At 42.3% G+C, this 27,705-nt stretch overlaps 1 protein-coding gene across 11 annotated transcripts in view; it reads left to right on the forward strand.

Annotated features, from left to right (window-relative positions):
- LOC108713737 (F-actin-monooxygenase mical2) overlaps positions 1–27,705 on the forward strand; it is a 118,337-nt gene that overhangs the window by 66,871 nt on the left and 23,761 nt on the right. For 6 of the 11 annotated variants that reach the window (XM_041589726.1, XM_041589729.1, XM_041589725.1 and 3 more), the window contains 6 exons: positions 1,753–1,824; positions 7,299–7,400; positions 8,181–8,234; positions 9,643–9,829; positions 10,960–11,042; positions 12,836–12,935. In XM_041589726.1, the coding sequence (XP_041445660.1) occupies positions 1,753–1,824; positions 7,299–7,400; positions 8,181–8,234; positions 9,643–9,829; positions 10,960–11,042; positions 12,836–12,935 (598 nt within the window). Of the gene's footprint in view, positions 1–1,752; positions 1,825–7,298; positions 7,401–8,180; positions 8,235–9,642; positions 9,830–10,959; positions 11,043–12,835; positions 16,010–16,954; positions 19,611–27,705 lie in introns of those variants that run through there. The other 5 variants (XM_041589733.1, XM_041589735.1, XM_041589728.1 and 2 more) reach the window with 5 other exon arrangements.

Raw genomic sequence — 27,705 nt, forward strand, 5'->3', positions numbered from 1 at the left:
GGTGGCCATAGATGTAGAGATCCACCAAACGAGCGGATCTCTCCCCGATATGCCCACATTGAGGTGGGCGATATCGGGCTGATCCGATCGTGGGCCCTAGGGCCAGAGCCGGGCAGGCGCCCTAGGCAGCCTGGCTGGCTGCTGCGCCGGCTAGTTGCGCGCTTCTGTGCATGCGCGAAAAGACACTTCAGCGCATAGACGCTTCTGCGCATGCGCGAATCGAGGCATGCGTACTCACAGATGGGCGGTCGGCAGAGAAAGGACCGGACATGGGGTAGGAGTAAATACGTGCCTGGCGCCCCTCCACCTTTGCACCCTAGGCACGTGCCTACTCCTACCCCTAGTTCCGGCCCTGCCTAGGGCCCAATGATCGGATCATAATGCATCCGATACGGGCGGTCGGTTCGTGGGACCATCTAAACGCACAGATACTCCCGCGATCCAACAGGATTTTTTAACCTGCCCGATCGAGATCTGCCCGACTTTCGGTCTCGGTCGGCAGCTTTTATCGGCTGGTGTATGAGGCCCTTTCTGAGTTCACTTTCATACCATTTTAGACTGCATCCGTTGGTTGCAAAGCTTGCTGACTGCCAGTTGCTGCTGACTGCCAGTTGTTGCTGACTGCCAGTTGTTTCTGCCTGCACATACAAGAGCTCACATAGCTGAAGCTTCGGGGTGGGGGCAGGTTGCTAAGGACAGGGCTTTTAGTGCACAGATATCAGTTGCCAACTCTTCTTTCAGCAGCGAGGAAAATCACCCACAAACGCAGCCTGAACATGGGGCAGATTTACTAAGGGGCGAATTGGCTAACGCTAGCGACTTTTCGCCGGAAATCACATCCGCAGGGACATCGGCAATTCACTAACAGGCGCAGGCGACAATTCGCTAAAGAAAGAGATCGTCGCCAACATTTGTTCGCACTCTATCGCCAGGCGACTTTTCACGGATTTTACTGAACGTTACCTCTTTAGCCAGACTTGACTTCACCACCAGGGGAACTGATAAAATGAAGCTTCCTCTTCTTCAATCCTACGTCACTTACATCACATCCTGTTTGCCGAAAAGGCATTAAAGTTGAAAAAAACGCTGGCGACTTTTCCTTTTTTTAAGCGGGATTGCCTGCAAAAAGTCCTGACTTGAACTTTTTTGGGTTAACATTTTTCCCCAGACATTTGAGGTCCATGGAACATTCATTTTACAGCGGGCTCATGTGTAGGGCATTATATGATCTCTTTTGTCTTTATGTTGCTTCCCTGAATATTAGCAATAATAATAATAATAATAATAATCAGGCATTTTCACCAACATCAATAATAAAGACGCCCATACAACTTCAAATTGACCTAAGCGTAAGATCACTAGCGACTTTTCGCTAGGCACAAACGAACGCTAGCAAATCTTCGCTATGAAGAAGTATCGCCAGCGAAAAGTCGCCAGCATTCGGCGCCTAGGACGCAACTTCGCATATTAGTGAATTAGCGAAGAGGTAATGAATTTGCGCCTGGCGAAGAGTGCGAATCGGTCGCTGGCGACAATTCGCCCTTTAGTAAATCTGCCCCTTTAAGTGAGCCTGCACGGTTAGAGAGATAGGCTTTACATTACTTGCATTTTATTAGGTAACTGCAGGTTTGTCAGTAATGCATGAAATCACCTTGGCACAGAGCCCAAGCCTCCTACAAATCCCATGATCCTTTGCCAACACAGCCTGATCTGCAGTTTGTCTTCTCAATCCCTCCTCTGTCTCTCCATTAGATTATAGCGCTGGGGGTTAACGCTGAGAGCCGGGCTACTAAGCAAAGTCTGTTCTTCCCTGATCCGGGACAGGTATTGGTGAATTTTCGGGGCTTAATGTGTTTGCTTGCAGTACATTGGCACCTTTATTATCAAACCTGTGAGTTCTATCTGCATGCTAATGGTTTTTATAAGTAACGGGGTCCTGTACGTTTTGGAAACCTTGAGCACATTGTTTAATGAGACAGAGATATTATTAAAGGGGAAGTAATCCTTTTTTTAACATAAAAATCCTTCGGGAGATTAAAATGAAGGTTTATTGTATCTTTACGTCTAACAACCAACAGTTAATGATTTTATCATTGTGATATTATTATAGTGCTGCTCCCAGCATGCATCTGTCTTCTATGCACTGACTAACCTGCACAGGTGACCTGGGGATGGATTGGCTATAGATAGTTAACCCCCTATTACGACACCTGGAAGCATAGACTCTAAGGGGCAAACCAATGGTAGCCGTGTAGACAGCATTGAAAAGGTTAAACAGAAGCCAAGGATAGTTTAACCCCCAACACTAGGCAGAGACACGATACACTATGTTTACTTGCCCTTTATAGGGACTATCAAGTCTCAGTATAAGACTAATAAGCTGGGAGTGTGAATGAGGACGCCCAGCAGGTGCATAGAGCTTGGTACCCATCTGGGCCGTGTCTTTTCTTATATACAGTTTGACATTACATTAGACTGTTACAATAAGGGATACATCCTTTCAGCTGCTGGGAGTTGCAGTCCAACAGCAACTGCCTTGGTACCAATGAGTCCCAAACCTATGTATTCTATAACCCCTGCACAATGTACAGCCGGGCCCCGTGTTATTATTCTGGAAGCGAAAGGGTTTTGTTATCAGTTTGCCCTGATTCAGCACAACTCCCCGAACCTTGTTGCCTTTGTAAATACAATCAGAATTAAAGGCAAACATACCCATTTATGGTTCTTTTCTAATGACTATGTAGATTAAGGCAATATGTTATTGTGGGCTACAGAATATTCCAGCTTTATTATGCTTTATAGGCAGGGCCCAGGGGTCTGGTGATCCCGGTCTCACGTTTGCTCATCTAATCAGGAAGTTTTTCTTTCCTGCGATCTACTGATGAGCATCCTGAATGCATGGAACGGGAGTGATGGGGACTGGCTGCGATGCAGTCACATAAATGCACGATTCCTCAGCTCTCAGGGTCTTAGGGACGGCCGCTTTCCCATGGAATCACTCTACTGACATCTATATGCAGTTTGCTGATCCCAGAGAAACCTGAACGTAATGGAGACTGCTGAGACAAACAGTATGGCAGCTCCCAGCCGTATGCATAAAGCTAAATTGGGCACCAGGTGTTTCAGTGTTGGGCACCAGGTTTCAGCTCCCAGCATGCAACTGTTCAACAACACCCCTCTCTGAATCTGTTGCATACCTCCCAACTGTCCTGTTTTTTGCAGGACAGTCCCGATTTTTCACAGTCCCAGATTGTTACTGAAATGTCCCGACTTTCTCTTTGATCTCCTGCACTGAACAGCCAGAAAAAGATACAAAATTTTTAACTTAATTGGCTTTTAGCAGAGAGCCCAGATTAGATACGGGAAGGCCCATTTATCAAAGTCCGAATTTATCTAATTATTTTCTGAAAAATACTCTGCATGGGTTTTTCCCCTTTATTTATCAATACATTTTGCCAAAAATTTTCTGTGCGGGAAAAAAACCCGAAAAAATTGTAAAAAAAAAATAATAATTGTATGATTTTTTTCTTTGGATTATTGCACAAAACCCAGCGCAGATCAAGATATCTTCGGGACTTCTCCCATTGACTTATATGTAACCTCGACAGTTCTGAGATGCCGGATTTTCGGATTCTGACTTTTTTTCATCCTCGGGGTATAAATCCCGAAAAATTTGTTTTTTTTCCCATTAAATATTTTAGATACCTTTTAACAATTTAAGACAAGCAAATAAACAATTGTTACAATTTAAGATAAGCAGGTCTCTTGGGGAAATTTGTGATTTGCAGCTTAAAGGGCAATTCACCTTCATTAGCAAAACTGTAAGAACACATAAAAACCACAGAAAGCTTCTGCCCTTCCCTAAAACCAGCCGTGCAATGGTGGAGACACCAGTAGCAGCTCAGTAGCAAACCAGTGGTCCGTTCCAGTTTAAGGCTTATACAATAAACACTTAGGAATTAATTCCCGCCGGGCTCTGCATTATATTGCTGCTGAGGGAGATCTCCCCTTTGGTGAATCCATTTATGTCCCAACAGAACAAAAAGCACAGCAGATATGAGATTCTATATTCCTGAGCAGCTCTGGGAACCAGTTATTGTGCACCCCGGGAGCTCGAATGATTATCTTCCTACACCATCCAGCATATGATAAGCAGTTTGGTCGCTCCCACTCAGCCAGTCTCTGCATTGCCCTTCCTGTTCTCTCACTTTGACTTTATCTGATTCACAGAGTCAGCTGCTGTTTCCATTGTGCAATATATTGTGCTTTTTAATTTCACTATTTCCATGAGACACAGACTATGGGAACATCAATTAAAGGGCCATCGTCTCTTTATTCTTTGTTGGAATTTTGCCCAAAAGCAATAAGTTTTAGTTCAAAGGAAGCGCATTCCTGTCCTGTTCTGTAAATGAGGCAGTATTACCTGTGGTGCAAGGTGAGTCTCTGACCTCTAGCCCCCGGCTATCACTGAGCTGATAAGGGAGAGGAATTTACTGTAAGCTTATGGATCCTGGCTGGAAAATCCTTTGTAGGTAGTGAGAGTCTGAACAGATAGTTACTCCAGGCTCATTAGGATTAAGGTTTATATAAATACAAATATACAGAGAAGGAATGTTCTGGGCACACAATAAGCTATACCCTCATACTGTACTGTCTAAGGGAATCAATATGGCACCTCCTCCTCCCATATGTATAAATACAAATATACAGAGAAGGAATGTTCTGGGCACACAATAAGCTATACCCTCATACTGTACTGTCTAAGGGAATCAATATGGCACCTCCTCCTCCCATATGTATAAATACAAATATACAGAGAAGGAATGTTCTGGGCACACAATAAGCTATACCCTCATACTGTACTGTCTAAGGGAATCAATATGGCACCTCCTCCTCCCATATGTATAAATACAAATATACAGAGAAGGAATGTTCTGGGCACACAATAAGCTATAGCCTCATACTGTACTGTCTAAGGGAATCAATATGGCACCTCCTCCTCCCATATGTATAAATACAAATATACAGAGAAGGAATGTTCTGGGCACACAATAAGCTATACCCTCATACTGTACAGTCTAAGGGAATCAATATGGCACCTCCTCCTCCCATATGTATAAATACAAATATACAGAGAAGGAATGTTCTGGGCACACAATAAGCTATACCCTTATACTGTACTGTCTAAGGGAATCAATATGGCAATATAGAGTTGATGCTGAATAAAGGCCCAGGTCCCAACTGTTGTGTAGAGTATAACATGGCTTGTGTTTTAGTTGCTGGATGTTGGAATATTCCGTAATTATTGTAACCAGGATCCAAACATTAAACATTCCGAGAATGTTTTGAGAGGAATGTTGATCCTTTCCAAGACATGCTGCTCATTGTAGCACATTTTGCCAGAGGAAGTGAGTGAGAAGCTGAAAGTGAATCAGACAGATTTGGGATTTCAGCCTATTGTGTTATTACAGCAGATTGTAAAGGAATAACGTCCTCCATTCATAAAGTGAGTTATTTCCAATTTCCCTTTGGTAACAGCACAGTATGAGGGTATAGCATACAGTCTGCCCATACAATATTTGTATTAATAAACAAACATGGAGCTGCCATATTGTATGCACCAGTCAACACATATGTAATTATCTCAAGCACAGAGCACCACCTAGTGGTCATTGCTGTTAAAATGTAACAGTCATTCACTTGCTATTTTATTTATTATAATTCTTCATTTAAATAACATGTTAAAGTATCCTCTAAGATATTCTTTCTCATTCACCTCAGAACCTGTCCAAGTGGAGCTTACAGTCTTAGGTCCCTTTATCATTCATACATTAGTGTCTGTTTCATCAGAAGCCAAATAAACTGACTGATACAATCAGTAACGTCTAATATCCTTATCATTTACAGTAGGGGATACATTTTCCCTTATAATACATGAGTGATACTCAGAGTTCCCTGTATAACTCAGCCTGCAGCCTTGTGTCTTTATATGGTCACAGAACAACCCATCAGTGACTTCTAATATCCTTATCATTTACAGTAGGGGGTACATTATCCCTTATAATACATGAGTGATACTCAGAGTTCCCTGTATAACTCAGCCTGCAGCCTTGTGCCTTTATATGGTCACAGAACAACCCCTCAGTGACTTCTAATATCCTTATCATTTACAGTAGGGGGTACATTATCCCTTATAATACATGAGTGATACTCAGAGTTCCCTGTATAACTCAGCCTGCAGCCTTGTGCCTTTATATGGTCACAGAACAACCCCTCAGTGACTTCTAATATCCTTATCATTTACAGTAGGGGGTACATTATCCCTTATAATACATGAGTGATACTCAGAGTTCCCTGTATAACTCAGCCTGCAGCCTTGTGCCTTTATATGGTCACAGAACAACCCCTCAGTGACTTCTAATATCCTTATCATTTACAGTAGGGGGGGTACATTATCCCTTATAATACATGAGTGATACTCAGAGTTCCCTGTATAACTCAGCCTGCAGCCTTTTGCCTTTATATGGTCACAGAACAACCCCTCAGTGACTTCTAATATCCTTATCATTTACAGTAGGGGGTACATTACCCCTTAATACATGTTCTATTTAAACTGTGACTGGGGCAATGAAATAGAGCTACTAATCAAATAGAGAATTTATTTAGAGAGGAATCCAGTAGAATTGTACTGACACTAAGACTTACTGCACACGTGTTTTTCCATGTTTAAAGGGTAAATAATGTTTCTGTGTTGGTTTTCCTATAATAACACTGCTTGATTGATCTGTCATGGGAAACTCTGTTCCTAATAGAGATGGACAGAGACTGACACCTATAACCACTTTAGCTTTCACATGTTTGATACATTCCCACTGTCTAAACTACTAACTTCGGACCATTAGTTTTGATGGTTGGGGGTCCAGTTGCCCTCCAGTATATGATGTGACATTATAACACCCCAACATGTTGATAACCAGGGCCTGTCACCGCAATATTTATGTCCCCAGTGCAGGCGCAGACACTGGGAAATTACTAACACATTCTGCTGGTTTGTTTTTGGTTATTTCTCAACTTCCTTTGAAGTTTAGACTTCCTGCTTTTCCTTATTTCCTATCATTTCTTGACTTCCTCATTCTATATTTGCATTTATTTTTTTTCTTCACTTCCCTTTAATTTGCTAACTTTCTGTCCTTTCCTTCCTCCTTTGTTGACCCTCTGACATTTTGAATTTCTTTCATTTCCCGTCTTTTCATAATTTCCTATCATTTCTTTTCCTTCCTCTCCTTGTTGCCGGGTAGATGACCGTAGGAAAGGTTTCCAGCGGAATCGGTGCTGTGGCTGAAGTTCTTGTCAATCTTTATATGTGTGATCACAAACCTAAACCTAAGTCTCCTGATTTGGTAAGAGGCAGATGAGGGAGTTTTATTAACCTGTCCGTAGGAATTAAATTAGAAACCTTTCTCACATCTTTCCTAAGAAGAAGAACATGAAATTCCTTGACTACTTGCTGGTCAGACTGGTGGGAAACTGACCAGCAGGTGGCGCTGTTGTAACAAAATGAATTCCTATTAAAAGTACATGTATCCCTTAATATCTTGGAATGGAAAATAATAAATAATGAATGCTAATGACAAAATTTCTTAGAATAGCTCCCTCATCAAGTTTACATTCACTTATTTTAAAAGTTTACTTATCCTTTAAGGCATAGAGGTGGGGCAGGCAATAAATGATTGACAGCTGAGATGTTTAAATGCATTTATAACTGGCGTGGATGTTCTAATACGAAAAAGAATTTGGGTTTCATGTTTAATTAGAAAAGGACTTCTATTATACAGCTTTTTACATCTGGGTGACAGGTTCCCTTTAATATCCAAAATCTGTGCCATAAAATTCATGCATAAAGCTGCTTTAGATTACAACACATGCAGCAGTCACATAAACTGCATAACCCTCTATGGTGCACTCAGCTCCCCACCACTCACATTTACAGCAACACTACAGGGGGCTATAACTCTAGGGGTGTCAGTGGCTGCTGGGAGTTGTAGTTCTACAATGGGATAAGGACTACTCGGATGTAGATTAAGGTGGAGCTGGGAATAGTAGAGTGCATGGTAGGAAGGGACTGACTGCAGCTATTGTGGCTGATTGGGATAAATTTGGTGACTTTGTGTTGAATTCAGGCGCCTGAGGATGGGACTGCGGAATCTCCTAGTTCTTCTCACTGTGCCCCAAAGGTACAACCACAGGGGAATCTCCCACACGTTGTGTTCATAGAGTGCTGCATGCGTTATCATTTGGAATGAACCCAGTTGAACTACAATTACTGTAATACAAAGAGGCATGATGCAAGACAAACAGTTGCATGGGGGGGATTTGTATCATACACATTTGTATCATACACATTGCACTTGTGATATCCATTATCAGATCCACTGCACTTACCAATTTGTCATGTGCCCATAGAATCCCATTGATCGAAGGCTTTGACCCACTAAGCTCCACACTGTCTGGGACATACATGAATGCAACGCCAGTCACAGAAAGGGTTAAACATTGATCCTTAAAGGGATCCTGTCATCGGAAAACATGTTTTTTTCAAAAAAGCCAGCCAGAAAGCATTTCTCTCCTAAAGTGCAGGCACAAGTCACATGACTTGGGGCAGCTGGGAAATTGACAATATGTCTAGCCCCATGTCAGATTTCAAAATTGAATATAAAAAAATCTGTTTGCTCTTTTGAGAAATGTATTTCAGCTCATAATTCTGCTGGAGCAGCACTATTAACTGATTCATTTTGAAACAAATGTTTTTTCCCCATGACAGTATCCCTTTAAGGCTTACAGTCTAGGGGATCTATAATCAAACCTGCTTGTCAAAACTAAACCTGTGTGTGTTCATTTCTTCCAAAATTCTGGGAATATTTTGTAAAACTGGATCAGATTGTGCCACTAACTCACCCACTTGGTTGCCAACTCTGTATTTGGATTCCCAGTGAGCCGAAATTTATTTTATGCTTAAAGGAGAAGGAAAGCTACCAAAGCAGTTCATTGTCAATAGTTTAGCCACAATAGTGCAAGCTATAAGACTATATTTATTTTGCAGAATGCTTTACCATACCTGAGTAACAGCTCTAGAAGCTCTCTTTGTTTGTTTAGGACAGAAGCTGCCATATTAGCTTGGTGTGACATCACTTCCTGCCTGAGTCTCTCCCTGCTCACTCATAGCTCTGGGCTCAGATTACAGCAGGGAGGGGAGGAGGGAGGGGAGGAGCAAACTGAGCATGCTCAAGCCCTAGCCCTGGAGGTTTATGCTGAAAACAGGAAGTCTGATACAGAAGCCCATGAGTACACAATAGAAGGAAAGAAATGTGCTGTTTCTTTTGACAGAGGACTCAGAGCAACATTACTTTGAGGGTTTACTGATGTATTTATATACACCTTTCTGATAAAGCTTTCTTACTTTTAACCTTTCCTTCTCCTTTAAATGGAGATATGAAAATATAGATGTCTAAAGATGTTGGTGCATGAAGATTTAAGTGACGAATTGGACCCCCTTTCCTGTGCTACATCATTGCCCTGTGCATGGGGCCCCTAGGAAACCCTGTGTATGAATTATATAAATGTATATTACATGTTTATTTATAGGGGTCGCTACGAAAAGAGTTTCCTGCCAATATCGGAGGGAGCGACACCTGCTATTTCTGCAAGAGGCGGGTCTACGTGGTGGAGCGGCTGAGCGCCGAGGGGCACTTCTTCCACCGGGAGTGTTTCAAGTGCGCTTTCTGCTCCACCAGCATCCGGCTGGGGAATTACGTCTTCAATGTAGAAGAAGGTGGGTTGATTGCTCATATATTGTACAAATTGAACCTGTCCTATAGAGTCAAGCAACTGGTAGTGCTATAAGTGGACTGAGAGTTATAGGGGGTATTGCAGTCAAGGGCCCCAAAAATGTGACTCGAGGGTGGTGTAGAGTATGAGGTTTGTGCAGATCCCTAAAGGGGCTTAACTGGGGTGATCAAGGGCACGGTTGTTTATTAATGGCCTTTTTATTTTTCATTGGGGCCCCATTTTTTGGCAGGAGTCTCCATCCAGGGACCTGGGTGACCAATGAACTAATAATTGTGACCCCTTATAAGGGTTAGGGTTAGGCGTAGGGTTAGTGTATTAGGGTTAAGGTTATAAGGGAGGACCTTTACAGGTATGGGATCCATGTCCCATAGACTCCATTTTATCCAAATAATTATTTTATCCAAATAATCCAAATTTTTTAAAATGATTTCCTCAATTTATTTTGGAATATTAAAACAGTAGCTTGTACTTGATCCCAACTAAGATATAGTTAATCCTTATTGGAGGCAAAACCAGCCTATTGGGTTTATTTCATGTTTAAAGGCTTTTCTAGTAGACTTAAAAAGTATGAAGATCCAAATTCCAGAAACATTCGTTATCTGGAAAACCCCAGGTCTCCGAGGATTCTGGATAACAGGTCCCATACCTGTACTAGTATGAGACCTGGTAGATTCCTGATGGCAACCCTGGCTGCCATATTCCATGCAGCTTTCCTTTGTACAACGTATCACCTTTGCAACATCAATGTCCAGCAATCACTGAGGTTCTAAGGGTAGGACTACGCAAACGATTTCGGCGGGATATGACGCGATGCGACAAAAATATGGTAAGAGATAGAAATGTCGGATGAAGTTGCAGCGTTGATCTGACATGACACTACTTTCGGATAGAGAGGCTGCACGCTGCGTCTGCATCCGACAGTCGTATTGCGTCGTATCAACGCGTCGGACTTGATGCTGGTGTTATGTCGCAGCGCGTGGGATTGCGCCAAAATCATTCGTGTAGTCCTACCCTAATACCTATATCTGGCTTGCTGAGGATGCTGGGTAATGTAGTTAAGGACAATGCTTAGGGCAAATGCATTTTAACGGGATTTTCTTCTGTGTTTTGCAGGTAAATTTTATTGCCAGCCGCATTTCATGCATTCTTTCTCCAAAAACAAACATCGGAAACGAAGGACGGAGTCAAAGGCTCAGGTGAGACGGGAAGAAGAGCGGAAGGAATTTAAAGGAAAAGTACTAGGGGGTCTGAGAGTTTCTCTAGCCAGATATACACCTCTATAATAGTAGGCAAGGAGTCATGCAGGTCTAGTAACCCTTAGCAACCAATCAGTTCTTTTGACCAATATTTTTAGTACTTTCATCATTCTGGCGGTAGGGTTACTTGTTGCTAGGGCTGAATTCAGAATGCTGGGCCCTGACGTCTTTATATTTAGCTTTTTAAAACTCGTGCAATAAAACCATTTGCCCCAGTGACCCAATCGGCTGATCTATTGCTTTTTATAGTTCTCTGCACTTCTCTGAAACAGCTGTTGCCATTTATAGCCCCCCTAGACTCCACCCTTTGGGATATGCAGCTTTTATCTGTTTCCATGTTTCGAGATACACGGGGGAGGGGAGGGGGTGCTTGTTCTATTTTCGGGCCTTTTATGCCCAAATTTATTATTTTACTTAAGTGCCAGTTAATATGTTCTATTTTGTGTTGGGCTGGGAAATTTCAATGGGTTTTATGTTACATTTCTAGGGCGCAGCTCAGTCAGGGGCCCTGTGGCAGAGGGGACCCCAAGAGATGAAAAAGGTCACAAAGTGGAGGGTTGGCGTGGGGTGGGCATGGGTTGGACAATGCACTTTAATGTTTTTCACGGGACAGTCCCAATTTTGACAGCTCAGCCCACAGTCCCGGGTTTGTTACTGAAATGTCCCGACTTTATCTTTGATCTCCTGCACTAAACAGCCAAAAAAAGATACAAAGTTTCTAAATTGGCTTTTGGCAGAGATCCCAGAATATGTGGCAGTTGCACTTAGATACATTTTTAACAATTAAAGATAAGTGAAGAAACAATTGTAACTATTTAAGATAAGCCGTTCTCTTGGGGAAACTGTGATTTGCAGCTTAAAGGGCAATTCACCTTCATTAGCAAAACTGTAATAACCTAAAAACCGCAGAAATGTGTTCAAACTTAAATGGTTATTAGGGGTGTGGTCACAAAATGGGAAAATCTTTTTGTCCCTCTTTCTATTTCCAAAATGTTGGGAGGTATGCAATGGGTGGGATTTTTTCATAATGGGCATGGTGTGAGCATGGTTACAATGTTGAACTGGGGTTTGTGGGGCTCACTAGGTTTCCACCTGAGGTCCACCCCACCTACCGTGAACCTCTAAAACCTCTCCCAGATGTAAGCTCTGACAAAATCAATCTGCCTTACTCTCCCACGCACATGCCCACCTTTTACCTTGCCCCATTTGGCAGTGATGGCCCACATTATCCATCAGGGTCTGGGTCTGCAGGGCCCAATGGGTTTTGTCCCAGAGCCCCTCCAGTCCAGTCCGACCCTGAAGGGGTATTTTACTTTTCATTAGGGCCTCATTCTACATACCAAATGGTCCTGTTAACTTAGTATGGGGCCCATGATTACTGATGGTGGTCCTTCTTGTAGGGTTGCCACTTGTCTGGTTTTGACCCGGACAGCTTGATTTGTTAAAGGGCTGTTCCGGTCAAAATTGGCTGCCTGGTTTCCCAAATTAGGAAAACCGGGCAGAATTTCCTGAGATTGACGCGGCGATTGGCTAATCGCTGATCACCACATCATAGCCACGCCCCTTATGTCACAGTCCCGTCTCCCCCCCCCCCCCGGAGTTTGTCGGGGGGAAACCCTATACTTTACTTTAATTACTCTACCAGAAAGTTGACTTGACTTCTTTGGTAGGGGGTGGAGAGTATTATTGGGTGAATTGCCCCCTTGTGAGCATCTCCCCCATCTGCTTTCCAGGAGGAGGACAAGACGTGGAAAAGCGGTGAGGCAGAAGCTGCTGAAGTGGCCACAGACAGTGCCTACAGCGCCTGCAGCAGTTCCGGGGAAAGCTCTCCAGGTATCGTTCCTTCCTTATGTAGGAAAACGCTAAGCTGGCCGCTTATGGTGACACGGGATCTGCTTGCCATTCCCAGCCGCTTGTCTAACTGGATGCACGGTGTGTTACAAGGTGCCAATCGCCATGTCAGAAACAACGAGCAAAGCTATGCCTACATGTACGAACTGATGAGCGTGGGGGTCCCACTAATGTACGCTCTGCTAGAGGTGCTAACACTTATGTACCACGAGGCAGGCCCCTCTATTCAGGATATAGTGCAGCAAGTGCAGAGCACCCTGTGGTCCAAAACACTTAATCCACCTTCCTAGAGGGGCCTTCCCTACGACTGTCGCCTTTCTGCTGCGCTGCACAATGGCTTTTCCTTTACATTTCTGGTGATGGTGACCTTGTGAAGGTTTCTGGACACGTTGGCCAGATGCTAAGGGGAAAAGAAGCTCTAGGTTTGCACTTTGCCATATGCACCAGGCCATCTTGTTGTGGTTTACAAGTCCCCAACCTGGTGAACGGAGCTGCCGCATTCAAAAATGTTTGGGTTGCTACCAAATGGTTTACAGTTTGGTTGACCAAAAACAGTGTTTTTTTCTTCTAATTTTTAACCTATGCTTCTACATTCACTGAATCAACTCACGATCACTGAGGTTATCAGGCAACACTTTCCTTAGAATGTAATGCACCTCAAACCTCCAGCCTTACTCCTCCAGTGCAGTTCAACTGGAAGAAAAAGCTGCCAATAGTGATTTTGTGGCTCAAACATTGGTTTGATTGGTTACATCCATGGGCTGGCACATCAGATGACCCTCAGTAGCTCATAACTCAAGTTACCTGATGACTACAGTCAATCAAGGGGTGGTTTTGAGGAACTGAGCTAAGGAATAGATAGGTCAACCCTCAACTAGTTGGCCATTCAAAAATGTTGGGTTGCTACCAAATGGTTTACAGTTTGGTTGACCAAAAACAGTGTTTTTTCTTCTAGTTTTAATCCAATGCTTCTACATTCACCGAATCAACTCACGATCACTGAGGTCATCAGGCAACACTATCCATAGAATGTAATGCACCTCAAACCTCCAGCCTTACTCCTCCAGTGCAGTTCAAATTAAGGCTGCCAATAGTGATTTTGTGGCTCAAACATTGGTTTGATAGGTTACAACCATGGGCTGACACCATCAGTACCACCAAACTCAAGTTACCTGATGACTACAGTTAGTCGAGGGGTGGTTTTGAGGAACTGAGCTAAGGAAGTAGATAGGTCTTCTGATAACTAGTTGGCCAGAACATTAGACAATGTACTGAAAGTCTGGTGTGATACATTGTTACTGTATAAATACTGACTGCCAGACAGAAGATGATGGTCTAGGACAGGGTTGTCCAGCTGGAGGAGCATAGGCTGAAATTGGCCCTCCAGGAGATTTTTATGGTCTTCAGCAGCACTGATTGGATCATCATCTGCCCACAGATACATAGTATAGGGAATAACCAGTCCAACTCTTTGGTTACAGTTGAACAGCACTGGTCTAGGAGGTAATTTTTGACAAAGATGGACCCATGACATTTCATAGACCTCATTTCTTCTCCTGAAATGATCACCCTACGATCCCCACCCAGGCCCTATATTGTGCCAAATGTTTATAGAGTCTTGAGTGGACTTCACTGCACTTGAGGGTGTCTTCGGATGATTTTATTTTATTTTTTATTGTTGATGTTCTTATAAGATATATTTTAACCGATCAGCCACCACATTAAAGGGGAACTCCTCCCAAGAATGACATTTTCTTTCCCTTTAATTATAAGTAATATTGAAATCTAAATTTAGGACATGGAACAGCAATGCCTCTGAGATATGATGTTGTAGAAAAGGTCACCCGCCCCAAGGCTATTGTCCCATATCTTAGGTTAAGAGCAGTCTATGGGTTTTATGTGATGTCTTTGTGGTCTCAACATTTCTCACTTCCACACCATACAATACCTCGGAGTATGTGACATATACTGCAGACTCCTTCTTTCTAAAGGGAAAATAGGCCCTTTATAGAAGTCGGAGCTGCCCTACTGCTTCTGTTGCAAAGGCATTCTGCTTAAATTTTTTTATTTATGGGGCAGTTAAAGATAAGCCCTGCTTGTCCTATGGGTATTTCCCCTTGATCTTCCCACAAACCTCCGTACATTTCATTGCATTTTCACATGCAGCCGTTAAAGCCGCCAGTTGCTTCCTAATTCATTTGCACGCACCGATATTTTAGCACTGCGGTTTAGCAGCTTTGTTTAATTTTTTTTTTTTTACTATTACATTGCGACAATTCTATAATATTTAGAATGTTTTAACTTTTTGTTCTTTCCTTTCAATTTGGAGAGGGTAAATGTAACGTGTCCCATGTATTTTCCGAGTTCAGATTGGGAAGCTTCGTACAAGGGCAATAGTACATGGGGGGTTAATTTCCAGCTTTTGACTCACGCGGGGATTAATAGAGTGGGATGTGGAGGTCAAATCGCCCAAACTTGCCTCCATTGACCACCTGGAGTTGCAGTTTCTACATTTAGATGACTGTTGGCAGTTTCGGGTGGCAGTTTAAGGTGAATGGGGGGAGATTTTAAGGGTATTGTCATGTCCTGGGCTGGAAATTGCTCCTAGTGCTATTGCTCTTATCTGGAAAGGGTGTTAGTGTAAGGGCATTGGCTCACGCTGCTACTGTGGGAGATTAGTTGCCCAGCGACAAATCTCCTCTTCTTCGGGCGACTAATTTCCCCTAAATGCCTTCCCGTTGGCTAGAATATAAATCGTCGGCAGGATGGCGCTCGGAACGATTCATTTTCCAAATTCGCCCGAAGCGTTGCCGTTGCCTCACAAGGAAACTTCCAGTGCGAATCGCTCCAAGTGCCCTCCCGACCGTCGATTTACATTGTAGCCGGCAGGCAGGCATTTAGGGGAGATTAGTCGCCCGAAGAAAATATTTGTCACTGGCCGACTAATTTCCCCCAGTAGCAGCGTGTGCCACTGCCCTAAAATAAGGTTTCGCATTTAAACTATTTAAAAAATAGTTTGCCTTAAAGGCGTGGTTCACCTTTTATTTAACTTTTAATATGTTATAGAATGGCCAATTCTAATAAAGAAATGTTATAATTATTTTCTTTTACTTCTGACTCTTTCCAGATGTCAAATGGGGGTCACTGACCCCATCTAAAAAACAAATGCTCTGTAAGGCTACAAATGTATTGTTATTGCTACTTTTTATTCCTCCTCTTTCTATTCAGGCCTCTCCTATTCATATTCCAGTCTATTATTCAAATCAATCCATGGTTGCTAGGGGAATTTGGACCATAGAAACCCGACGGCTGAAACTGCAAACTGGAGAGCTGCTGAATAAAAAGCTAATTAACCACAAATAATAAAAAATGAAAACCAATTGCAAATTGTCTCAGAATATCACTCTCTACATCATACTAATAGTTAATTTAAAGGTGAACAACCCCTTTAATAGTGCCACTATTACTAAGCTGAAGGAAGTGAAACTGGGGTCTGGAATACAATGGGAACACAGGGAACGAAAGGAAAATCTCAATAATTACAATGGTGCTTCCTTGTAACATTCCTGCATTCACAACTCTAAACAACCCCCCCATGAAATGAATTCCGTGACCCCTCAATTTCCGATGCTGTAATGTGATCTAGTTGTTGACTTATGATCTGTGACTTATTTACTGTACATTTCAAGGGGGGATACAGACTGTTTTTGATTTCCTCGCAAAATGACAATCGTGATCCTGTACTGTATCATTGGTATTTCATATAGAGATATATAACATTTCAGCAATGGGGAATATTGCAATAAGATGGGTTAAAAATGGGCGTTTCATATGTTTTCCTGCTATTTCCCCTCTATCTTTAGATAGATATATATATATATATATATATCCGAATCACTGCCATTTTCTGCATTTTATTTTCGTTTCCTTTAACCTTTCAGCTTCTGATCTCTCTCTCAAAACCGTCTCTCTCTCTCTCTATTTTCCTCCTCTGCCTTTAGTTCCTTTCAACATTCCAGTTCTAGATCCTCTCATTGGCTGACGCTCTCAGGTGATTTGATTGCTCTCCAGTCTTGTGATTTGTCAATGAATTACCCCCCACGGGCGTCTGATGCACCTCTAACACCTTTGTTTGTTTTTAACCATATTGGAGCAATTTGTGTCTGTCTGGTGTGTAACAAGCCAATAACGAACCAAAGCCTGAGGATTTGTGCAACATTAATTCACTTTTCGCATGTTTCTACTAATGACACCCATAACAGCTAATAGTTTAATGCCTGTATTTATCCATCATTTTCTACTAATGGAAAGAGACGGCCTGGCTTATGTAATGTAATGTACAATACAGTCCGGTAGGTTCCCTCAATGAATTATTCATGTTATTTAATCTAAGGGGGGCGTTATATCATTATCCTCATATTGCATGTGCCAATTCTTTCCATGTTTTGCTCTACTCCTGGTAGTACTTCACTTGCATGAAGGATATAGTCCCAACACAAAGCAGATAGGGCGTCTTTTAAACCCATAAAAGCCATATTACTGAATTATATACAGACCATACAGTCTTAAAAAGTCTAAAAAGCAGGTAGTAACATAGCAGCTGGGGTTGAAAGAAATAACCCATGTGGCCTCCATAGCAGGAAGAGTCTGGGTGCCACCCCAAGTTCATATCTGAAATAGGAAAAAAAGAATGTAAATCAGAATTCAAAGAGTTCCCTAATTGTTTATCATGGCCTCCAAGATATTAGCTCCTGGAATGAAGAAGAATTGGACTTATATTTAAAAAAAAAACAGAGCTCACCTATACAGCACACTTGGTCATGCCCTTGACCAACCCAGGCCATACCCTCTGCCTACAAAAACCCGCCTATTTGTTTGCTAGCCCTGCCCCCTTTCAGCCTGCAAATTTGAACATATGTCTACCTCTACTGCCATAGGGCCATTGACAAGACTTGTCCACTCCAATGCTGGCTCTAACTGCATCATCACCAGATGAGTTTTGGGGTTCTTTGATCTTGTATGGAAGAAGACATAAAGAGGGAGTCCATAATATTTTTGTGTTTCCCTCTATACAAGACAATAAGTCATACAGGAGTTGTCCACCACGGTTTCTGTATCTTCTCATCAAGCAGAATGTCTGTATGTTGGCTAGGCTTGCTAGGACCCACCAAAGAACCTGGCCTCAAGGGGCCATTTCACAACAATGAAATGTAGATAGTGCTAAATATAATAGATCTATGGTGGCATTAAACAAGAGCTGGTGGGATTGTCCTTGGTAGTAGAGTTGACCATATGGTTTTCCTAACTATAGTGCTAAATATAATAGGTGTCATGTAGATCTATGGTGGGACTGAACAAGAGCTGGTGGGATTGTCCTTGGTAGTAGAGTTGACCATATGGTTTTCCTAACTATAGTGCTAAATATAATAGGTGTCATGTAGATCTATGGTGGGACTAAACAAGAGCTGGTGGGATAGTCCTTGGTAGTAGAGTTGACCATATGTTCTTCCTAACTCAACACAATGAATGTTGCTTATTCTTTGACCCCTCTTAATTAAGCAAAATATGACGTCCATGTCCAAGCCAAGAATCATCAAAAAGCAACTGTAGACCCATCAGTTCTGGAGGCAGAATAACTAGGAATGTTATTATTGGGCTGTCAGTATCTCCGTAACGTTCAAGTGATAGAACTGGAGAGGGTTATTATTCTATGTTGTATTTACATTACCTGCTAGTAAAGATCCTTCTCCCCCCGAGCCCATTGACGCTGTGTTGGCCGACGTCTCTGCAAGAGTCAATGGACTCGCCGAGCCCTAGAATAAAAGAGACCTTTATACAGTACATAATAAAACAAACCTAAAACAAACAGTATTGTTCTCGGGGATAGAAATGACTTGGGTATAACAGACAGACACACCCTGTAGAAGTGAAATGAGATACCCATGAACTTGCTGGAAAAAGTTGAGCCTTTGAAATACTTAATGCAAAAAAAAATCCAGGTGAAAGGAATTAAACATGAAATAAATCAGTCTATTGTGCCTTTTTCTAAACCATATTCACTCCCATTAGTGCTCTCTTAAAGGGACACAGCAGTTCAATAAGTACTTGTATCTCATTGGTTTAAACAAACTTTAGTAGTGAAGTTCTTTCCTTTCATCCTAAAGGTTCACATTTCATTAATTTTACATGAAGTTGCTTAGGGGGTTTGTCTGTGATTCAAATGAAAAACAAACACCTTGATGTGCTTTGATTGGATGAATCAAATAACAAGCCACCAATCAGAACAGCTGCTTTTTGTCTGCTTCTCGTATCCACAGCTCAATGTTTCCCAGGCATCTGCATGATTTATACTCGTGTTACTGACGGAAAATCATTTCATTCCAATAGATCAGTCCCTTCTACATTTCTCTGTCTATTTTTGTCTCCTCTGTTACAGACTCTCTCCCATATGGACTGTCTTTCCTCTCTCTCTCTCTCTCTCTCTGGCTTTTGGGGAAAAGTCCATTCTTTCAATCTTAATTCACATTTTATCAAATGAAGTGAATATTTTTTTTTTAATCCTGTGATTCCAATGACAATGTAACATGCGCACGCTGGATTCTGTTCAACTCAATGACAAACTGATCTGTAAACCAATAAATATGTCAGTTTATAATCCCTGTTTGTTTCCTCTCTTCCTTTGGTTTTTTTTTTAATTCATTATAATTACTTTGTACAAATACCTACAAAAATTACATTCCTGTCCTTATTTCTACTATTTAAACTTAATTAACATCTTCACCAAAATCTCTTAATTTGCCAGCTGCCAATCAAATATCAACATACACAGACATCATTTCTTTGCTTTATAATCCTAAAAGAAAAAATAAACGCTGACTTCTAATATCCTTATAATTTACAGTAGGGGGTACATTATCCCTTATAATACATGAGTGATACTCAGAGTTCCCTGTATAACTCAGCCTGCAGCCTTGTGCCTTTATATGGTCACAGAACAACCCCTCAGTGACTTCTAATATCCTTATCATTTACAGTAGGGGGTACATTATCCCTTATAATACATGAGTGATACTCAGAGTTCCCTGTATAACTCAGCCTGCAGCCTTGTGCCTTTATATGGTCACAGAACAACCCCTCAGTGACTTCTAATATCCTTATCATTTACAGTAGGGGGTACATTATCCCTTATAATACATGAGTGATACTCAGAGTTCCCTGTATAACTCAGCCTGCAGCCTTGTGCCTTTATATGGTCACAGAACAACCCCTCATTGACTTCTAATATCCTTATCATTTACAGTAGGGGTACATTATCCCTTATAATACATGAGTGATACTCAGAGTTCCCTGTATAACTCCGCCTGCAGCATTGTGCCTTTATATGGTCACAGAACAACCCCTCAGTGACTTCTAATATCCTTATCATTTACAGTAGGGGGTACATTATCCCTTATAATACATGAGTGATACTCAGAGTTCCCTGTATAACTCAGCCTGCAGCCTTGTGCCTTTATATGGTCACAGAACAACCCCTCAGTGACTTCTAATATCCTTATCATTTACAGTAGGGGGTACATTATCCCTTATAATACATGAGTGATACTCAGAGTTCCCTGTATAACTCCGCCTGCAGCCTTGTGCCTTTATATGGTCACAGAACAACCCCTCAGTGACTTCTAATATCCTTATCATTTACAGTAGGGGGTACATTATCCCTTATAATACATGAGTGATACTCAGAGTTCCCTGTATAACTCAGCCTGCAGCCTTGTGCCTTTATATGGTCACAGAACAACCCCTCAGTGACTTCTAATATCCTTATCATTTACAGTAGGGGGTACATTATTGTTTATAGAATTAGAAACACCTGCTAGAAAAAGATGCTTTCCATCAAATATTCTCTTGAAATGAATATCAATACAGAGTATACTGTTGGACCTCTTGTAGATGTTTGAAAATTGTAACTTGTTTCAGCATGAAAAGGAAAACAAATCAGGGAGTTGTCAGCAGGGAGAACTTGAACTGATTTAATGGCCGTTATCACTGCAGGGATCACATTGACCCCCCAAGGTCTAAATAACATACACACGTCCCACTAACTTAGATCTTCTCAGACAAAGGAGCGGCGGTGGGCAATCCCTCATTCCTTGCTGCCCACTTTCCTCTCTTTTCTTTTTAGATTTTTTTCTCCCCGGGAGGGAATAAAAATAATTAAAAAAAAATCTGATTCTGATATTTATAAAGTTCTTACAGAGCACAAAGGCCCTTTGGAATGTGAGTTTCAGATGATGGATCTTGTTGCGCTAAAACAACAAAAGGAATCACCTATCACGCTGGGTTGAAAGTCTTGCAGCTGGGACGTTAAATAGTCATCCTCTCGTTTCATCTCCCCCTTTGGCTTGTTCAGTATGAAATTGTGTCCCACCCGCAGGACAAACCATGCCCTCTTGGGTCAACATGAGAGAACTGTAGCCTTAGATGAGCACATTTCAACTAAACGTTGCAGTAAAACAATCTGTAGTAGTCCTCCTCTTGGAGTGGAGAAGGTGGTCTAAAAATATAATTACCCAGAAGCCTTGGGAACATTGGGTTGTAGGGAAACTAACAAAAATTAGGTCAGTGGTGGCAATTATTATATAAACGAGATCCATTTGGTCCACAGAGTCCGCATCGGACTGGAACCCACCACACTGCCCCCGGGTCCCCCTTTTAGACACAAAGCCCCCTCCAGCCCTCTGTTGAGCCACAACCCCCCTCTGGCAACCCATCCTCTACTTTATTCCTCTTGTGGACATGCCGGGGGACTGGAAGGGAGGTCAGAAGCTGTGGGAAAGGGCTTCACACAATAAGTAGGTCTGGGCCAGGGCCCACTGGGTTTTTTCCCCAGTTTCCCGCTGCCCCAGTCTGAACCTGTGCAGAGTCTCTCAAGAGGAAAAACAGTCTTTAATTTTTGATGACCCCGCCTCCCTAAGTCAAGAAGCTTTGAACATTTTTGAGGAATGCAAAAGCAATTGCTGTCAAATATGACGTATAGAGTTGAGGCACAATGCTAAGCCTAATGAGAATATTGCCATCAATCCTAAAACTACTCCTGGCCTGGCTTTGGTTCCTCTCAAGCAGTTGCCTAGCTTTACAGAATAGAATGAGGTACTGCCTGGTTTGGGTCATCTGGAGACCAGCGTGAGCTCTATAAACATTCCTAAATGGAACAATTGCTACCAACTATACTTTTAGTGCAAAATAAGTAATGAGGACACATTGTTATGGATGACTCCTAGAGGGGTACGAGTCACAATCAAGACTAAGATAATAAAATAACAATCAACTTCAACTAATTCTGTTGTCCAATGACTGAAACAAAAATGGGAAAGTGATGATGACAGCTGTCAGTTGTATCGGTCTTGGTGTCTAGTCTAGAGCCCCTAGTGGCGGAGAAGAGACAGTGCAACAGTAGATCAGATCAAGGCGAAGACCATCAAAATCTGCCCGTCTTGAGCATGTTCACACTCGCACCATTGATTGAGTTGCTTGGATTTCCATCAACAGGGGCGCCATATTATGTGTGGCGTTCCCTTGTGCTCCAGCAAGGCGACTTTATTGAATTCACTCGGAATAATCATCAAGGTGGAGGAATGAGTGAGTAATTGCTCTCAGTCAATCAGAAGCTTGAAGATACTCTGGAGATAATGTTCAACGTTCTTTATACTCGTTTGTTGTTGAGCTTTGATGTCTGTCTGTATATAATTGAGTCCCTTTGATCCCACCACTAACACCAGACCAGCACAAATTGCTCCATTGCGTCCAGCTGTCCCAATGTTGTTCTTTCTGTTTGTCTGTCTGTCTGTTGACGTGATGTTCCTCCACCATTTCATCTCCTGCGCCCCCTTCTCTATCAGCTTATTTGCCTTTGCTTTGAGCCCCTTGTTGAACCTTGTCTGACTTGTTGCATGTATTTATGTGTTGTTTCCTGTAAACCCTATTCTTTTCCAGGGCACAAGGTAGGTAATATATATTTATATATATTTTCTAATATCCTGCCATGCACAGATTGGGTAACAGAATGCAATTAAAATATAATTAAACCACAAAATAGTATCTTTGTTCTGTACCAATTCAGATTAGCATTTCAGCGGAGGCTTTGTACTTGGAATGTCCAAATTGTCATTTATTACAGATTTGCTGAAACAAGTTATTCCGGGTCCTACAGTACCAGTATGTCGGGCTCCAAACTTTGTTACAATTAGAGGGGAGGGTAGGAAATTAAAATCTGATGACAGAAGTTTATCTTTCCCTGGATTTCTTACTCATTACTCAATTACCCCTCTCTTGGTAGATTCCATAACAAGCACCCCATTGATATTAAATCAATCTGATTGCTTTTACCGTACAGAAGCCCTTCCTATCCTGATGGTGAAATCTCCTTTCCTCCAGAATCACTGGATGCCCTCTTGTCTCCTATGGAAAAGAATTTAGGAGACTTTTTTTTATATATATATAGAATTTTACATGTCAGATTACACATCCCTTGAACTTTCCTCCCAGGTCTGAAATAAACGTCTGACCTTTGGGTTTTACAGTGTGAGAATGAAAGATCTCTCCTATAAAGCAGATCCGGGGAGAGCTTGGTGCAACATCTGGATCTGATCCAAAGAGAAGCAGTTTTATAGGAGATGGAAATATCACAGGGGAGGGAGAGTGTGAAATGTGGTAGTTAATCCTTTTTTTTTATATAGTATTACTAATTATACACACAGCGGCAGGTGGGAATTTTCCAGCCAATGGTCCTTTCTCCCCTGCTGAGCTTACAATCTAACTGTGGTGCATAAAACAGAGAGGTGCTTCCCCATAATACGAAACAATAAATTAAAAATATTAAGTCTATATACAAACCTGTTTGTATATTTGCCTGTTCTCATATATACAAACCTGTTTTCAGTATCAGTATATAAATATATATATATATATATAAGACATATATATAAGGGGTCACTTACGAAGATCTAGGACAAGGGCCCAAACAATTTGGGTATTGGTCAGTGTTGAACCTGACCAGTGTCCAGGCCTGCTCCCCTGCCCATTCCCAAAGTACGATCCCTTGCCTGAACTCCAAGCCCGTTCCCCTGCCAAGACCCCAAGCAAGATCCCCTGCCTGGACCCCAAAAACTACCCCCTCGGTCCCCAAGCGTGATTCCCTGGCCAGACCCCAAGCACAATTCAATGCCCGGACCCCAAGCACGATCCCCTGCCCGGTCCCCAAAATTTCTCCCCTGCCCAGACTATCAGGCATAAAGTTAAGGAGGAGGGAGGCACAGTGTATGTAAAGGGGGCTTCCATGTGGCAGGTGGAGGGCAAATGGGCAAATGCCAGTAAGAGGCCCCTTGAGTTCAGCCATGGTGGGCCCTAGTATTGGTTGTGTGTATTCTCCAACTTCCCCACATTTAGATGATGTGCCTCTGATAATGACAATATCCTGTTTATGATGATGTCACTTCTTGTGTACGATGATGTCACTGCTGGTTATATGGTGGCCAGAGAGTAGAGTACACCGGTTTACAGCTTAGAAATGGAGGTGGAAGTAGATATGGACAATAGTCATGGGTTATACCAACTGGCTGTAGAACTTTCATCTCCCGTATTTATACCCCAGAGAGGGTGGGACAGGGTGCATGGTCTCGGCAGAACAGGGTGTGATCAGGGCGGAATAGCGTGTGGTCTCTGTGTTTGATGTGTATACCCAGTTTTCAGAAGAGTTTCCAAAGTCAAAACTGCCTGCCAGTCTTCCAAATTAGGCAGGCAGGACTCCCCTAGATTGATGGACCAATCGCCAGTCGCCACGTCATAGTTCTGTCCCTGTGATGCCATCACCCTGCCCAATGATGTCACAATCACACTCCCATGATGACACCTTCCCCCCCCCATCCAGCTTTCCAGATAGGGAAACATGGCATCCCTAATGTATACACTAGGGCCCCCCCAGAAATACTGGTTTTGAGAACCCTCCCGCACAAACATTGACCCCTTCCTCAAGAGGAACAGATAGTCCAAAATTATTTTTGGTTTTTGGCTGCCACTAGACCCTGGGAAGGAATGAGCTGTACTCTCCACTAATGGTTTAGCTACAAGTGGATTAGTAAATGGCACCTCAGGATTAGCACCTTCCTCTCATTGAGGGCCTCTCAGAGCCTCTAGGAAATATTATCTGCACTTGCTGACACCGGGCTTTGGCTTATGTGCAATTGTTTGATTTATTTCTTATTTTATATCCACCTCACACTCTGAATGTAAAATGATTAGTATTAGTATGTTTTATATTGCACAGGCATCAGTCCCTGCCCCAGTGGAGCTTACAATCTAAATACCTCTATCACATTGACACAGTCTAAGGTCAATTCTATCAGGAGCCAATTGAACTGCCTGTACTGTATGTTTTGGAGATATCCCTTAAGCCTAAAACATATATTTCCTAGTTATACTGGGAGATGGTTCCTCGGGGGCGGTGCTTATAGTTACTGCTGATGTATACGAATTGCTTCAGTTTGTAAAAGTTCATATTTATGATATATGTTCTTCCATTCTGCTTTTATTACAACCGTGCCAGTAGTAGCACAACTCTATAGAAAGTAGCTTTACTCTATTTAAAGGCAAATAATACCCTCAAAACAAATCAATGTAAAACACTCTTGTGAGCACTTCTTAAATTTACACTATTTCTGTTTGTCTGGTTTATCAGATATTTGAAAGAACAGCTCCACCTAGTGATTATTTTGGCTGACTAAAGCTGGCTGAAAATGAATTTCTTTAGAAAAGAAACATTTTGTGGTGGTGTTCTATTTAGAAATGACCACAGCACTGTCAGATGACTATTCACAGCTCACTAACTTAATTTTCTAAGCAGAGCAACATCATAACAGGTTCATTTTCTCCAGGGTTGGACTGGGTGATTGGGACACTGTGAAAAGGCCCAGCGGGCACTGCCCCCATGGGCCCCACCAACCTAGGCCAGTTTCCTTTTGTTTCCTCTTGTTACTGCACATTCAGCCTTTCCTAAGCTTCCATTGTTGCCTCACAGTCTGGCCACAGCCTTCTCATAAGTCTATGAGTAAGTGCCATTACAGGCACGAAACGCGTTAGGCCTATGCATGTCCTAATAAAGCCTTTTTAACTTATCAAGACTTGAGCTACTGCTTTACTTGGAAATGGGCCTCACTCCATTTGGATTTCCATTTGGAAGAGCCAACATGCAATTCAACGAGGCAAAAACAATGTCCCAAGTCCCAGTTCAGGGAGATAATAGGTCCTTTCTTCTACTTTCAACGAGAGAAATATCCAACTGTTTCCATTCTGATATTAGTTTGACTTTAATAAAGTTCAGATACAGAGATAGAGCAGACTTGGAGAAGAAAGGGATTTATCTGTTATCTGAAACCTTCCAGTATTTACTGAGCAACCGACAAGTAGGAACCAGGTGATTTATGTTTGGATACGTGAGTGAGTTGGATCAAGCTCCAAATCATAGATCCCGTGAAAGCATTTCACAATAAATCCACTTTCTGCTCTGTAGCCGGGTGAAGCGATTAGCAGGAGAGTGGGTTAATCTTTAAGCACTTGGAGCAAAACAAATATTTACCAAAGGGACTTGGTTGTGCACCTGTAGATGTCATCAAATACCTGCCCTCTCTGATCAAAGGGAAAGAGATGGTTTAGAACAGGAGAGGAGAGCAAACGTGTGACCAATACCTAATCCAAGTCATCCAGGTCCAGACTGTCTGGAGATGGTGTCCGAGATTTGTTCATTAATGAGGTACTGATGATGCCTTCAAGGACTCTGGATTTAGTAACCCATGTTCCCAACATGCACATGACTTGCCTTTGTTTCAGGGATTATATTTGTAAGGTTCTGAGGGTCACCATGCAAAGGATATTGAGTAATCCTTTGTAGTACATGGGACCATGCAGACAACCTTGCCTTCTATGAATAGTCTTCTAGGTGTCTGATATGTGGGACCCTTTAGCTGGCTTCGCTATGTTGTTGACCACCTTGAGATGACTACAAATATCTTCCCTCACCGATCATAAGGGAAAGCGATGGTTTAGAATAGAAGAGGAGAGCAAACGTGTGACCAATACCTAATCCAAGTCATCCAGGTCCAGACTGTCTGGAGATGGTGTCCGAGATTTGTTCATTAATGAGGTACTGATGATGCCTTCAAGGACTCTGGATTTAGTAACCCATGTTCCCAACATGCACATGACTTGCCTTTGTTTCAGGGATTATATTTGTAAGGTTCTGAGGGTCACCATGCAAAGGATATTGAGTAATCCTTTGTAGTACATGGGACCATGCAGACAACCTTGCCTTCTATGAATAGTCTTCTAGGTGTCTGATATGTGGGACCCTTTAGCTGGCTTCGCTATGTTGTTGACCACCTTGAGATGACTACAAATATCTTCCCTCACCGATCATAAGGGAAAGCGATGGTTTAGAATAGAAGAGGAGAGCAAATGTGTGACCAATACCTAATCCAAGTCATCCAGGTCCAGACTGTCTGGAGATGGTGCTCGAGATTTGTTCATTAATGAAGTACTGATGGTTCCTTCAAGGACTCTGGATTTAGTAACCCATGTTCCCAACATGCACATGACTTGCCTTTGTTTTAGGGATTATAGGACACATTTGTAAGGTTCTAAGGGTCGACCTGCAAAGGAAATTGACTAATCCTTTGTAGTACATGGGACCATGGAGACAACCTTG

Source organism: Xenopus laevis, chromosome 4L (assembly GCF_017654675.1).
Source record: "Xenopus laevis strain J_2021 chromosome 4L, Xenopus_laevis_v10.1, whole genome shotgun sequence".
Classification (NCBI taxonomy): Eukaryota; Metazoa; Chordata; class Amphibia; order Anura; family Pipidae; genus Xenopus; species Xenopus laevis.